We start from the raw sequence: 15,816 nt of genomic DNA, 5'->3' as shown, positions 1-15,816 counted from the left end.
ATGATCGGGATGATTGCCTGAAGTTCCTATTCGCACCTCTAGATGTCACAATTTTTTTTTACTTCAACTGAGAATTTAAAAAATTCAGCAAGCACATTAAGCTTTTAAATTATATATTTATATTAAAGAAAAAAGATGCAGCATTTATTTGGCATATGCATTGGTTTTAGGGATGCCAATCCCGGGGCATTTTTTCAATCCCGGGATTCGGGATTGAAAAATGCTCAATCCCGGGATTCCCGGGATCCCGGGATTGGCTTCCCTAATAATAAAAAACACCCTGGCCGCCCAAGCGCTGGGCGGGTGGGTGGCAGGGACCGGTGGGTGGCAGGGACCGCTGGGTGGGAGGGCGGGTGGGTGGCAGGGACCGCTGGGTGGGAGGGCGGGTGGGTGGGTGGCAGGGACCGCTGGGTGGGAGGGCGGGTGGGTGGCAGGGACCGCTGGGTGGCAGGGAGCGCTGGGTGGGAGGGCGGGTGTGTGGCAGGGACCGCTAGGTGGGCGGGTGGGTGGCAGGTACCGCTGGGTGGGCGGGTGGGTGGCAGGGACCGCTGCCGCTGGGTCCCCGTGAGCGCTGGGTGGGTGAGCGGGCGGGTGGCCGGCCGTGAGTGCTGCCGGCCGTCAGCGCTGGGTGGGTGGGCGGGCAGGTGGCCGGGAGCGCTGGACGGGCGGGGGGGCGGGCAGCCATGGACGTGCGGCTGTGCCCTGCGCAGCGTGACCTCGCAGCGTGACCTCGTCACGCTGCGCACTGCGGGGATTGGGAGAAGCCGGGCAGCGTCTGAGTGCTCAGACGCTGCCCGGCATTAAACTGCGCATGCGCAGTTTAATCCCGAAATCCCGGGATTGGAAATTCCAATCCCGGGATTGAAATCCCGGCGTTTTGGGGGCCAAATCCCGGGATCCCGCCGATCCCGATCCCGGGATTGGCCACCCTAATTGGTTTATAACAACAAGGCAATATAATTAAATAAGGAAACCAGCATTTGAATATCAATATTGAGTCCTGGTCCCGTTTTCTATACGTTTCCAGAGGGGTGATGGCGATAACTTTGTTATTTAGGTGGGATGATCAGCTTATTATCGCAGATATGTATACCTGGGACGGTATTCGTTATGTTTTCAGTGGGATTATAGCGATATCTTTCATATTGACGTGGGATGATCAGGTTTTTATCCCAGATATGTATACCTGGGACTGTTTTCTATGCGTTTCCAGTGGGACGATGGCGATATCTTTTTTATTTACATGGGATGATCAGGTTTTAATCCCAGAAACCTATACCTGGGACTGTTTTCTATGCATTTCCAGTAGGATTATTGCTATATCTTTTTTATTTAGGTGGGATGATCAGGTTTTAATCGCAGATATGTATACCTGGGACTGTTTTCGTTATGTTTTCAGTGGGATGATGGCGATATCTTTCGTGTTTATGTGGGATGATCAGGTTTTTATCGCAATTATGTTAACCTGGGACTGTTTTCTATGCGTTTCCAGTGGGACGATGGCTATACCTTTTTTATTTAGGTGGGATGATCAGGTTTTTATTGCAGATATGTATACCTGGGACTGTTTTCTATGCGTTTCCAGTGGGATGATGGAGATACCTCTTTTATTTACGTGGGATGATCAGGTTTTTATAGCAGATATGTACACCTGGGACTATTTTCTATGCGTTTCCAGCAGGATTATTGCTATATCTTATTTATTTACGTGGGATGATCAGGTTTTTATCGCAGATATATATACCTGGGACTGTTTTCGTTATGTTTTCAGTGGGATGATGGCGATACCTTTTTTATTTAGGTGGGATGATCAGGTTTTTATTGCAGATATGGGTACTCTTTACTTAGTTGGGCGCCCGTCGCGGGCATAGCGGGTACATTTATGTCTGGCCGCGACGCGACCGACGCGATTCCCGCGATTTCCCATTGAAACCCATGTTAAACATGGAAATCGTGTCGGTCGCGTCGCGGCTGGCCATAAATGTACCCGCGATGCCCGCGACGCGATGCTCCCGATTTGCCATAGGAATCAATGTTAAAAGGCCCGATGAACACGATTTTACTGTTAAATGCCTCAATGGACCCGATTTGGCCATAGGAATCAATGTTAAATGGGCCACAGAGCCCAAATAAGCACAATTAACCCTTAAATGTCCCCCCAAATTTTTAACGCCACCCCACGATCCACGCCAACCCGAAGCGTGGCGAGCGGCGGCGGTACGCGTCCTCCGACCTTTTCATGCCCTACTATCCACTAGGGCGTGGAGTGAGAATAGAATAGTGTGGCGAGCGCAGCGAGCCACCGAGCCCGAAGCGTGGCGAGCGCAGCGAGCCCCGCGAGGGGACGCGGATACCTTCACAGGTAGACGCGTCCCCTCGCGGGCTTCACAGGTGTCCGTGGCGACGCGGACACCTGTGAAGCCCGCGAGGGGACGCGTCTACCTGTGAAGGTATCCGCGTCCGCTCGCCACGCTTCGGGCTCGGTGGCTCGCTGCGCTCACCACACTATTCTATTCTCACTCCACGCCCTAGTGGATAGTAGGGCATGAAAAGGTCGGAGGACACGTACCGCCGCCCCTCGCGGGCTCGCTGCGCTCGCCACGCTTCGGGTTGGCGTGGATCGTGGGGTGGCGTTAAAAATTGGGGGGGACATTTAAGGGTTAATTGTGCCTATTTGGGCTCTGTGGCCCATTTAACATTGATTCCTATGGGCAAATCGGGTCCATTGAGGCATTTAACAGTAAAATCGCGGTCAATCAGCCTTTTTAACATTGTTCCCTATGGGAAAATCGCGGTCATCGCGGGCATCCCGATTTACCCGCGATGACCGCGATTTTTACCCCCGACGCCCGCGATTTCAATCGCTGGCGCCCATCTAGGTAAAGAGTACCCAGATATGTATACCTGGGACTGTTTTCTATGCGTTTCCAGTGGGACGATGGCTATACCTTTTTTATTTAGGTGGGATGATCAGGTTTTTATCGCAGATATGTTAACCTGGGACTGTTTTGTATGTGTTTCCAGTGGGATTATGGCGATATCGTTCTTATTTACGTGGGATGATCAGGTTTTATCGTAGATATGTATACCTGGGACTGTTTTCTATGCGTTTACAGTGGGGCGATGGCAATACCTTTTTTATTTATTTGGGATGATCAGGTTTTTATCGTAGATATGTTAACCTGGGACTGTTTTGTATGCGTTTCCAGTGGGATGATGGCGATATCGTTCTTATTTACGTGGAATGATCAGGTTTTATCGCAGATATGTATACCTGGGACTGTTTTCTATGCGTTTCCAGTGGGGCGATGGCAATACCTTTTTTATTTTCGTGGGATGATCAGGTTTTTATCGCGGATATATATACCTGGGACTGTTTTCGTTATGTTTTCAGTGGGATGATGGCGATATCGTTCTTATTTACGTGGGATGATCAGGTTTTTATCACAGATATGTATACCTGAGACTGTTTTCTATGTGTTTCCAGTGGGACGATGGCGATACCTTTTTTTATTTAGGTGGGATGATCAGGTTTTTAATCGCAGATATGTGTACCTGGGACTGTTTTCTATGCGTTTCCAGTGGGATTATTGCTATATCTTTTGTATTTAGGTGGGATGATCAGCTTTTTATTGCAGATATGTATACCTGGGAGTTTATTCGTTATGTTTTCAGTGGGATGATAGCGATATCTTTCATATTGACGTGGGATGATCATGTTTTTATCCCAGATATGTATACCTGGGACTGTTTTCTATGCGTTTCCAGTGGGACGATGGCGATATCTTTTTTATTTACATGGGATGATCAGGTTTTAATCCCAGAAATCTATACCTGGGACTGTTTTCTATGCATTTCCAGTAGGATTATTGCTATATCTTTTTTATTTAGGTGGGATGATCAGGTTTTAATCGCAGATATGTATACCTGGGACTGTTTTCGTTATGTTTTCAGTGGGATGATGGCGATATCTTTCGTGTTTACGTGGGATGATCAGGTTTTTATCGCAGATATGTTAACCTGGGACTGTTTTCTATGCGTTTCCAGTGGGACGATGGAGATACCTTTTTTATTTACGTGGGATGATCAGGTTTTTATCGCAGATATGTATACCTGGGACTGTTTTCTTTGCGTTTCCAGTGGGACGATGGCGATATATTTTTTATTTACGTGGGATGATCAGGTTTTTATCCCAGAAATCTATACCTGGGACTGTTTTCTATGCATTTCCAGTAGGATTATTGCTATATCTTTTTTATTTAGGTGGGATGATCAGGTTTTAATCGCAGATATGTATACCTGGGACTGTTTTCGTTATGTTTTCAGTGGGATGATGGCGATATCTTTCGTGTTTACGTGGGATGATCAGGTTTTTATCGCAATTATGTTAACCTGGGAATGTTTTCTATGCGTTTCCAGTGGGATGATGGCGATATCGTTCTTATTTACGTGGGATGATCAGGTTTTATCGCAGATATGTATACCTGGGACTGTTTTCTGTTTTCGCTTGCCATGCCACCTGGTTCGTGCGGTATGTTGGTGCACTCCATGCCAGGAGGTATTACCTGCTTAGGCTGCCAGTTTTAGGAGGGGGTGGGCAAAGGGTTGCCGAAAAAGTCTGGCTGGTGAGGGAGCTGCACTGCTCCATGTCTGCCTTAAACGGTGCCATCTGCATTAAAACGTGATCATCCCACCTAAATAAAAAAGATATAGCCATCTTCCCCATGGAAACGCATAGAAAACAATCCCAGGTATACATCTCTGCAAGAAAAACCTGATCATCCCACCTAAATAAAAAAGATATAGGCATTATCCCCATGGAAATGCATAGAAAACATTCCCAGGTACAATTCTCTGCGATAAAAACATGATCATCCCACGTAAATAAAAAAGATATAGCCATCATCCCCCTGAAAACGCATAGAAAATGGTCCCAGGTATACATATCTGCATTAAAAACATGATAATCCCACGTAAATAAAAAAAGATATAGCCATCTTCCCCATGGAAACGCATAGAAAACAGTTCCAGGTATACATCTCTGCGAGAAAAACCTGATCATCCCACCTAAATAAAAAAGATAAAGGCATCCTCATGGAAATGCATAGAAAACATTCCCAGGTACAATTCTCTGCGATAAAAACATGATCATCCCATGTAAATAGAAAAGATAGAGCCATCATCCCCCTGGAAATGCATAGAAAACCGTCCCAGGTATACATCTCTGCGAGAAAAACCTGATCATCCCACATAAATTAAAAAAGATATAGGCATCCCCATGGAAATGCATAGAAAACATTCCCAGGTACAATTCTCTGCGATAAAAATCTTATCATCCCCTGTAAATAAAAAAGGTATCGCCATCGTCCCACTGGAAACGCATAGAAAACAGTCCCAGGTAGTATTATCTGCGATAAAAACGCGATCATCCTACGTAAATAAAATAGTTATAGCCATCATCCCACTGGGAACGCATAGAAAACTGTCTCAGGTATAATTATCTGCGATAAAAACGTGATCATCCTACGTAAATAGAAAAGATATAGTAATCATCCCCCTGGAAAAGCATAGAAAAATGTCCCAGGTGTAATTATCTGCGATGAAAATGTGATCTTCCCATGTAAATAGAAAAAATATAGCCATCATCCCCATGGAAACGCATAGATAACTGTCCCAGGTGTAATTATCTGCAATAAAAACGTGATCATCCCACGTAAATAGAAAAGATATAGCCATCATCCCCATGGAAACGCATAGAAAACTGTCCCAGGTGTAATTATCTGCGATAAAAACGTGATCATCCCACGTAAATAGAAAAGATATAGCCATCATCCCCTTGAAATGCATATAAAACGGTCCCAGGTATAATTATCTGCGATAAAAACGTGATCATCCAACGTAAATAGAAAAGATAAAGCCATCATTCCCCTTGATATGCATATAAAATGGTCCCAGGTATAATTATCTGCGATAAAAACTTGATCATCCCATTTAAATAGAAAAGATATAGCCATCATCCCATTGGAAACGCATAGAAAACGTTCCCAGGTATAATTATCTCCGATAAAAACTTGATCATCCCATTTAAATAGAAAAGATAGAGCCATCATCCCCCTGGAAACGCATAGAAAACTGTCCCAGGTGTAATTATCTGCAATAAAAACGTGATCATCCCACAAAAATAGAAGAGAAATAGCCATCATCCCCCTGGAAACGCATATAAAATGGTCCCAGGTATATTTATCTGCGATAAAAATGTGATCATCCTACGTAAATATAAAAGATAGAGCCATCATCCTCCTGAAAAGGCATAGAAAACGGTCCCTGGTATAATTATCTGCAATAAAAACGTGATCATCCCACAAAAAGAGAAAATACATAGCCATCATCCCCCTGGAAACGCATAGAAAACGGTCCCAGGCATAATTATCTGCGATAAAAACGTGATCATCCCACGTAAATAAAATAGTTATTATAATCATCCCCCTGGAAACGTATAGAAAACAGTCCCAGGTATAGTTATCTGCGATGAAAACGTGATCATCCCACGTAAATAGAAAAGATATAGCCATCATCCCCATGGAAACGCATAGATAACTGTCCCAGGTATAATTATCTCCGATAAAATCTTGATCATCCCATTTAAATAGAAAAGATAGAGCCATCATCCACCTGAAAACGCATAGAAAACGGTATCAGGTATAATTATCTGCGATAAAAACGTGATCATCCCACGTAAATATAAAAGATAGAGCCATCATCCACCTGGAAACGCATAGAAAACGGTATCAGGTATAATTATCTGCGATAAAAACGTGATCATCCCACAAAAATAGAAAAGAAATCGCCATCATCACCCTGGAAACGCATAGAAAACGGTCCCAGGCATAATTATCTGCGATAAAAACGTGATCATCCCACGTAAATAAAATAGTTATAGCCATCATCCCCATGGAAACGCATAGAAAACTGTCCCAGGTGTAATTATCTGCGATGAAAATGTGATCATCCCACGTAAATAGAAAAGATATAGCCATCATCCCCATGGAAACGCATAGATAACTGTCCCAGGTATAATTATCTTCGATAAAAACGTGGTCATCCCATTTAAATAGAAAAGATAGAGCCATCATCCCCCTTGAAACGCATATAAAACGGTCCCAGGCATAATTATCTGCGATAAAAACGTGATCATCCCACATAAATAAAATAGTTATAGCCATCATCCCCCTGGAAACGTATAGAAAACAGTCCCAGGTATAGTTATCTCCGATAAAAATGTGATCATCCCACAAAAATAGAAGATAAATAGCCATCATCCCCCTGGAAACGCATATAAAATGGTCCCAGGTATATTTATCTGCGATAAAAACGTGATCATCCCACATAAATAAAATAGTTATAGCCATCATCCCCCTGGAAACGTATAGAAAACAGTCCCAGGTATAGTTATCTCCGATAAAAATGTGATCATCCAACAAAAAGAGAAAATAAATAGCCATCATCCCCCTGGAAACGCATAGAAAACGGTCCCAGGCATAATTATCTGCGATAAAAACGTGATCATCCCACGTAAATAAAATAGTTATAGCCATCATCCCCCTGGAAACGTATAGAAAACAGTCCCAGGTATAGTTATCTGCGATGAAAACGTGATCATCCCACGTAAATAGAAAATATATAGCCATCATCCCCCTGGAAACGCATAGATAACTGTCCCAGGTATAATTATCTCCGATAAAATCTTGATCATCCCATTTAAATAGAAAAGAGAGCCATCATCCCCCTGGAAACGCATATAAAATGGTCCCAGGTATATTTATCTGCGATAAAAACGTGATCATCCCACGTAAATATAAAAGATAGAGCCATCATCCACCTGGAAACGCATAGAAAACGGTATCAGGTATAATTATCTGCGATAAAAACGTGATCATCCCACAAAAATAGAAAAGAAATAGCCATCATCACCCTGGAAACGCATAGAAAACGGTCCTAGGCATAATTATCTGCGATAAAAACGTGATCATCCCACGTAAATAAAATAGTTATAGCCATCATCCCCATGGAAACGCATAGAAAAAACGGTCCCAGGTGTAATTATCTGCGATGAAAATGTGATCATCCCACGTAAATAGAAAAGATATAGCAATCATCCCCATGGAAACGCATAGATAACTGTTCCAGGTATAATTATCTCCGATAAAAACATGATCATCCCATTTAAATAGAAAAGAAAGAGCCATCATCCCCCTTGAAACGCATATAAAACTGTTCCAGGTGTAATTATCTGCGATAAAAACTTGATCATCCAATGTAAATAGAAAAGATAAAGCCATCATTCCCCTTGATATGCATATAAAACTGTCCCAGGTGTAATTATCTGTAAAAAAAACTTGATCATCCCACAAAAATAGAAAATAAATAGCCATCATCTCCCTGAAAATGCATAGAAAACTGTCCCAGGTGTAATTATCTGCGATAAAAACGTGATCATCCCACATAAATAAAATAGTTATAGCCATCATCCCCCTTGAAACGCATAGAAAACCGTCCCAGGTGTAATTATCTGAGATAAAAATGTGCTCATCCCACGTAAATACAAAAGATAGAGCCATCATCCCACTGCAAACACATAGAAAACGGTCCCAGGTATAATTATCTGCGAAAAAAACTTGATCATCCCATTTAAATAGAAAAGATAGAGCCATCATCCCCCTGGAAATATACAATATAGGTAAATATACAATAAAAATGGGATAATGCACTTTTTACTGCAATTATAAGGATAAAAGACACTTAGGTGGTCTGACTGACATATAATTTGATGTTAAGACTTTTTTTTTAGTTCGTAAAGGTTGAAAATCAGTAAAAATTGTGACATCTAGTGTATTGGAGGTGATCTGCACTCAATCATCCCGATCATCCCTTTCTGCAATCATCCTTTTAGTACATCCCCTATTTATTCCCAAATCAGTGTTATTACAGAATCCATGTGTGCTGCTTCATGATAAACCGACTTATACATTTTATTTAGCCCCAAAGACAAAGCTTTCAGCTGCTGATGTCCCTAAAGTTCCTGCGGCTGAAACCAAAGCACCAGGTAATGGGAACGAGATTTCATATATGTAATTCGGGACTACAACATGTTACTGTATGAGTGAGCCTGTGCATGACAACCAGCACACCAACCTTATTTACATGTTGTAGCACAAAAGAAAAAGTCTCCACCCACTGATGCCCCAAAAGCTGCTGCTGATTCCAAACCCTCAGGTATTGTGTCTGCATGAGCTGGTTGATGCTCTCTATTATTGGGTATAATTTTGGATTTTGCCAGCTATCACTGCTTTCTATATAGTACATGGACTCTATAGTGTGTGATTCATAAGGGATTTCACATATACAGTGACAGATCCTGGGTCCCATATATACAGTGCCAGGTCCTCGTTCCCACTCTTGCGGCTAATCCTAACCGTAAGATGTCAACTTGCAGCAAATGTTGGCATATGTCTAATTTCAATATTCGCGTGTGAAACCATTTGGAAGCCGGACTGACTGCACTGAATCACTAGTCCTTATGCTGAGTTATGGCCACCTTGTTATAAAGTCAGGCCTGCATCCTATAAAAACACATTAAAGCTGGGTTTGTCCAGAGTAAGCCTATTTTATATTTATCTAGCTCCAAAGAAGCAGCCTTCTACTGACAAACCTGCCATGCCAGTCGTGGATTCCAAATCTCCAGGTATTGACTGCATGGACTTGTATATCTAATGTACCAGTGTCTGGTAACATCCGTTTTATAAATTATTTTCTAATCAAAAAGTGCTCAACTGTTTCCTATGGTAACATAAAACTAGTTTTGTTTTTTTTAAGGTAACCACTTTTTTATTTGCTAGAGCACAGCTATATGTGTGGTGTATATACACACTGAGTATATGGTCTCTTCATTTAGCTCCAGTGACAGAGACCCCTCCCTCTGAGGTCCCCGCAGGTCCTCCTGCTGCTTCTATAACTCCAGGTATTGCCCGTGTGGATGTACTTGTGATCGCATGGCACTTGCCCCCTAGCCACAGTATTGTAGTGGAGACTGTAGTTGTGTGGTGCAATATACAATGAGCCTCTGTACTTTTCTTTAGCCCCTAAGGCACAGACCCCAACCACTGCTGATGTCCCTATAGTTCCCGTGGCTGAAACCAAAGCACCAGGTAATGAGAACAAGGTTTTCATAATCTAATTGGGGACTAAAATGTTACTGTATGAGTGAGTCTGTGCATGACAACCAGCACACCAAACTTATTTACATGTTGTAGCACAAAAGAAAAAGTCTCCACCCACTGATGTCCCAAAAGCTGCTGCTGATTCCAAACCCTCAGGTATTGTCTGCATGAGCTGGTTGATGCTCTCTATTATTGGGTATAATTTTGGATTTTGCCAGCTTTCACTGCTTTCTATATAGTACATGGACTCTATAGTGTGTGATTCATAAGGGATTTCACATATACAGTGACAGGTCCTCGGTCCCACTCTTGCAGTTAATAATAACCATAAGCTGTTAATTTGCAGCAAATGTTGGCATATGTCTAATTTCAATATCCACGTGTGAAACCGTTTGGAAGCCGGTCTGACTGCACTAAATCCCCAGTCCTCTTATGCTGAGTTATGGCCACCTTGTTATAAAGTCAGGCCTGCATCCTATAAAAAAACATGTTAAACCTGGGTTTGTCCAGAGTAAGCCTATTTTATATTTATCTAGCTCCAAAGAAGCAGCCTTCTACTGACAAACCTGCCATGCCAGTGGTGGATTCCAAATCTCCAGGTATTGACTGCATGGACTTATATATCTAATGTGCCAGTGTCTGGTAACATCCGTTTTATTTTTTTTTATAACCATTTGTAAAATAAAAAAAAACAGTGCTCAACTGTTTCCTATTGTAATGTAGATTAAGTTTTTGTTTAAAAGATAAACACTTTGTTTAATTTGCTAGAGTACAGCTGTGTATACACACACTGAGTATATGGTCTCTTCATTTAGCTCCAGTGACAGAGACCCCTCCCTCTGAGGTCCCTGCATGCCCCCCTGCTGCTATAACTCCAGGTATTGCCTATATGGATGTACTTGTGATCTCATTTAATGAAAATTAATCTGTGGTAAATGGCATTTGCCCCTACCACAGTATTGTAGTGGAAACCGTAGTTGTGTGGTGCAATATACAATGAGCGCCTGTACTTTTCTTTAGCCCCTAAGGCACAGCCCCCGACCACTGATGCCCCTGGCGCGGTTTCTGAAGCTCCAGGTACTGTGAGGACTATTTATTCCCAAATCAGTGTTATTACAGAATCCATGTGTGCTGCTTCATGATAAACCGACTTGTACATTTTATTTAGCCCCAAAGACAAAGCTTTCAGCTGCTGATGTCCCTAAAGTTTCTGCGGCTGAAACCAAAGCACCAGGTAATGAGAACGAGATTTCATATATGTAATTAGGGACTACAACATGTTACTGTGAGTGAGCCTGTGCATGACAACCAGCACACCAACCTTATTTACATGTTGTAGCACAAAAGAAAAAGTCTCCACCCACTGATGCCCCAAAAGTTGCTGCTGCTGATTCCAAAGCCCCAGGTATTGTGTCTGCATGAGCTGGTTTCCATTACTGGAGTATAATTGTAGATTTTGCTAGTTATCGCTGATATGCATATATATTTATTTCATGGGCTCTATTATAGTGTTTGAATTCATAAGTGATTCTGTCTATAGAGCCACAGATCCTGTGTTCCATTGTTGCAGCTAATCATAACAGTATGATGTGAACTTGCAGCAAATGTTAGCATGTGTAATTTCCACATCCAAGTGTGACACTATCTGGAAATAGGTCTGATTTATAAGTTGAGCTGGGTACACACTGAGCAGCACATAATCAGGTACATACACCTGATATGTCTAAACACATTCAGACCTACTACACATCCCTGTAGCATAGCTAATGCCCGATTATAATAGAAAATTACCTGTGTATGGACATCACAGCTGTGCGGGTAAATTTTAATTGCCCCCCCAGCTGCAATGTAAGGACCAGTATATTGAGTGCCTGAACTGCAAATGTATATGCTTATCTGAATTGACCACTTTGTGACGATGATGAGTCCGCCAACCTGTCACTGGTGTTGACTCAGCTTAAGTCACAGACAATCCACATTAGCAATCGGAGTAATTTGTGTAGCTACAACCATTAGACGCAGCAGTTTCGCACTCAGACCAAACAATCTGAACCCATGGAACACAACTTGGGTACCAGTCTCTTCTGACTGCACTGAATCACCAATCTTCTTTTGCTGAGATTTATGACCACTTTGTTCTAAAGAGTCAGGCATGCATTCTAAAAAAAAAAGTTAAACCTGGGTTTTGTCCAGTGTGAGCTTATTTATTTTTATTTAGCTTCAAAGAAGCAGTCGTCTACTGACAAACCTGCCATGCCCGTCGCGGATTCCAAATTGCCAGGTATTTGCTGCATGTCCCTAAATCTCTAGTGTGCCAGTGTCTTGTTTTATACACACTGAGTATATGGTCTCTTCATTTAGCTCCAGTGACAGAGACCCCTCCCTCTGAGGTCCCCGCAGGTCCTCCTGCTGCTTCTATAACTCCAGGTATTGCCTGTGTGGATGTACTTACACCCTCTACCCACAGTATTGTAGTGTAAACTGGAGTTGTGTGGTGCAATATACAATGAGCCTCTGTACTTTTCTTTAGCCCCTAAGGCACAGCCCCCAACCACTGATGGCGCTGTTTCTGAAGCTCCAGGTACTGTGAGGACTATTTATTCCCAAATCAGTGTTATTACAGAATCCATGTGTGCTGCTTCACGATAACTGATTTATACATTTGATTTAGCCCCAAAGACAAAGCTTTCAGGTACTGATGTCCCTAAAGTTCCTGCGGCTGAAACCAAAGCACCAGGTAATGAGAACATGTTTAGTGGGGGGGGGGGGGGGGGGTTTGTGCATTTAGGGCTATAATGTTAATGTAGCCAGTTTAGGAGTCATCGTCAGAACCATATACATTAGCTCGGCAAGTAAAAGGTTGACATGGTGCGCAAAAAACAAACACTTATGTCAAACCACCTTGCCCGAAGCATGGTGAGCAAAGCTTTTGTACCTAAAAGGCTTTCCATGTCGACCTAATGACCCTCTTGACCATTGATCTATACCCGTGAGTGAGCGAGTGCATGCAAACCAGCACACTGAGCTTATTTGCATTTTTTAGCACAAAAGAAAAAGTCTCCGCGCCCTGATGCCCAGAAAGCTGCTGGTGCTGATTCCAAAGCCTCAGGTATTGTCTGCCCGAGCGGATTTGTAACTATTACTGGGGTAGAATCAACAATTACCACTGTTTCATGTGCACTTATGTGGATTTCGCTTCTACACACAACCAAGCTGTATAGTAGTGTTTGAAATCATAAGAGGCATATACTGCACTGCCCACAGTTACAAGCCTTGTTTTTCATTCTTGCTGCTATGCTTTCATGTTTGGAAACTTTCTAACTGTTCCGATCGGTCCAGTTTTATTAGCTGTGTGTGTCCATTCTCTAAGTCTGTCAGGCCAACCTACCCCATCTAATGGTGCCCAAACTTTGACAGTTGTGTGACCTTATCCGACTGAGCAGGATGTACTAAAGCCAAAATTGCATTAAAATACTTTTCTGGGTTTTTTTGTCCCCTGTATATGTACCTTGCTCTTCTAGCCATTGGCTAGTGGCCATTTAGCTGACTTTGTAGAAACCTACGGATTTTCTTTGCATTTTTCCCAGAGGGATAACATTGTATTGCTTTCAGTTAGACATATTTGGGGGTAAGCTGCTTTCATAACGGTGTGGGAGCGCAATTCAGTTCATGGGATCATTAATTTTTGGGTTTAGCGAATAAAAAAATCTTTGTTTTGGAGATATACTGTAAGTACTTAATCGCAGCCACGAGTAAGTTGCATCTAATTGCCTTCTAGTATTAAATACGGACAATGTGTGTAACGTATTAATACAATACACCTATTTATATGTTTAGTTCCAGTGACCGATCTTCCTCCTGCTGATATTAAAGTATCTGCTGCCGAGTCCAAAGCTGCAGGTACTGAGAGCATGCTGGCAATGTGTCATTGTTCCTATAGTAGGTATGAGTGACCCCATACATCAGTGACGGCACACTGAACTTATTTATTTATTGTAGCACAAAAGAAAAAGTCTCCACCCACTGATGTCCAAAAAGCTGCAGGGGACTCCAAAGCCTCAGGTATAATGGCTGCATGAGTTTATTGGTATTCCCCATTACTAGGGTAGAATTAAAGATTTAATCAGTTATCACAGAGTTTATGTGCTTGGCTTCTGCACGAATGCCAAGTTCTACAATAGTATTAAAACTCCTAAATGAATCTGCCCATACAGTCCCAGACTCTTCGGGATTCATTCTAGAGATGCCATTATTCATATATATAGAAAATATCACAAGAAATTGTCAAAGTAATGGGGCAGATGTATCATAGCAGCGCTTATCGCGCCGCTATGATACTTCCTGCTTCGCCTCAATAGCGAGGCGAAGCAGGAAGGGACATCGACAAGATGTATTAACATCTTGTCTGCCGAAGCGGGGGAGCGTTAACTCCCCCCTCCGGCGATGTCCCTTTCTGGAGATAGCGCATCAGTTAATACTGATGTGCTGTCTCCTGTCCCCCGGCCGGCCGCACTGGGCATGCGCGGGATCTCGCTGTTCACGTGAGATCCCCAGCCCAGACCTAACAGCAGGGACAGCGCTGTCCCTGCTGTTTAGATAGGGCTTCGCCAGCCTGATGCTGGCGAAGCCAAACCCGGCTTCGTGCGGAACGGTCAGCGATGCTGACCGTTCATACATTCGGCCTGCTATCATTTTGATAGCAGCGCCGATATGGACAGGGGCGCATAGCGCCCCTGTCCTTTACCGCAACTCACCTCCTTCATACATGGGGGAGAAGCGGTATCAGTGCACATAACGTGCGCTGATACCCCTTCTCCCCCATAACGACGGATCATACATCTGCCCCAATGTGAGGCCAAATTGATTACGGATCTTGTAAGTCAGTTAGGCCAAACCAACTGATCATACATGGGCAGATCAGGCTATTCAGCAGTTGTATGGCCATATCAGACTGTCAGTTTGGTGCACAGAGCAAACATAGGGGTAGCTGTATGAAGCAGTGATAAGGTGTCAGGTACTTTATCACGGGCCAATCAGCTACTGACAGATGATTGACCGGTGACAAAGTCCCAAGCACTTTATCACTGCTTCATACATCTACCCCATAATCCCATGTGACACTATTATGATGATCAAATAGTGATCACACACTTTATTTATTTACAGTCTCTTATATAGCACAGCATATTCCGTTCCACTTTACAATTGGACTTTGCAGACAATTGTCATCCAACCGCCTTTACAGCAAGTTTCAAGAGTTGTTGCTGCTCAGTAAACAGTATAGCAACCTTCCATAACTAATGCTAAACCTGTGTACTGTCACTAGCTTGCATGTTTTTGCTTTAGCTGCAAAGGCAGAGCCTCCTATTGATAAACCTACAGTGCCAGTTATGGGTTCCAAAGCTCCAGGTATTGACTACATGGCCCATGTACATATTTGCAGTTTGAATTTCCAAAAATTTGAATACAGAATGCTTGAATGATTTGGCAACGCAGTGAGCCTTTTTTATTGCCATTTAGTTCCAGAGGCAAAGACCCTACCCACTGATGTTCCTGAAAATGCAGGTATTACTTGCATGGCTGTGGTGATAGCACACTA

The 15,816-nt window shown here is 42.9% G+C and overlaps 1 protein-coding gene across 50 annotated transcripts in view; it reads left to right on the top strand.

Moving 5' to 3' along the window:
- NACA (nascent polypeptide associated complex subunit alpha) overlaps positions 1-15,816 on the top strand; it is a 54,884-nt gene that overhangs the window by 15,921 nt on the left and 23,147 nt on the right. For 31 of the 50 annotated variants that reach the window (XM_083169288.1, XM_083169283.1, XM_083169271.1 and 28 more), the window contains 20 exons: positions 9,038-9,103; positions 9,211-9,273; positions 9,680-9,742; positions 9,953-10,018; positions 10,137-10,205; positions 10,311-10,373; positions 10,754-10,816; positions 11,033-11,095; positions 11,238-11,294; positions 11,386-11,451; positions 11,557-11,622; positions 12,436-12,498; positions 12,579-12,644; positions 12,748-12,798; positions 12,889-12,954; positions 13,261-13,326; positions 14,055-14,117; positions 14,217-14,279; positions 15,564-15,626; positions 15,738-15,782. In XM_083169288.1, the coding sequence (XP_083025414.1) occupies positions 9,038-9,103; positions 9,211-9,273; positions 9,680-9,742; positions 9,953-10,018; positions 10,137-10,205; positions 10,311-10,373; positions 10,754-10,816; positions 11,033-11,095; positions 11,238-11,294; positions 11,386-11,451; positions 11,557-11,622; positions 12,436-12,498; positions 12,579-12,644; positions 12,748-12,798; positions 12,889-12,954; positions 13,261-13,326; positions 14,055-14,117; positions 14,217-14,279; positions 15,564-15,626; positions 15,738-15,782 (1,251 nt within the window). The remainder of the gene's footprint in view (positions 1-9,037; positions 9,104-9,210; positions 9,274-9,679; positions 9,743-9,952; positions 10,019-10,136; positions 10,206-10,310; positions 10,374-10,753; positions 10,817-11,032; positions 11,096-11,237; positions 11,295-11,385; positions 11,452-11,556; positions 11,623-12,435; positions 12,499-12,578; positions 12,645-12,747; positions 12,799-12,888; positions 12,955-13,260; positions 13,327-14,054; positions 14,118-14,216; positions 14,280-15,563; positions 15,627-15,737; positions 15,783-15,816) is intronic. The other 19 variants (XM_083169272.1, XM_083169258.1, XM_083169285.1 and 16 more) reach the window with 16 other exon arrangements.

This window comes from Crinia signifera, chromosome 2, assembly GCF_055691185.1.
Source record: "Crinia signifera chromosome 2, ASM5569118v1, whole genome shotgun sequence".
Classification (NCBI taxonomy): Eukaryota; Metazoa; Chordata; class Amphibia; order Anura; family Myobatrachidae; genus Crinia; species Crinia signifera.
The sequence above is the reverse complement of the archived record's forward strand: the minus strand, read 5'-3'. Positions and strand labels throughout refer to the sequence as shown.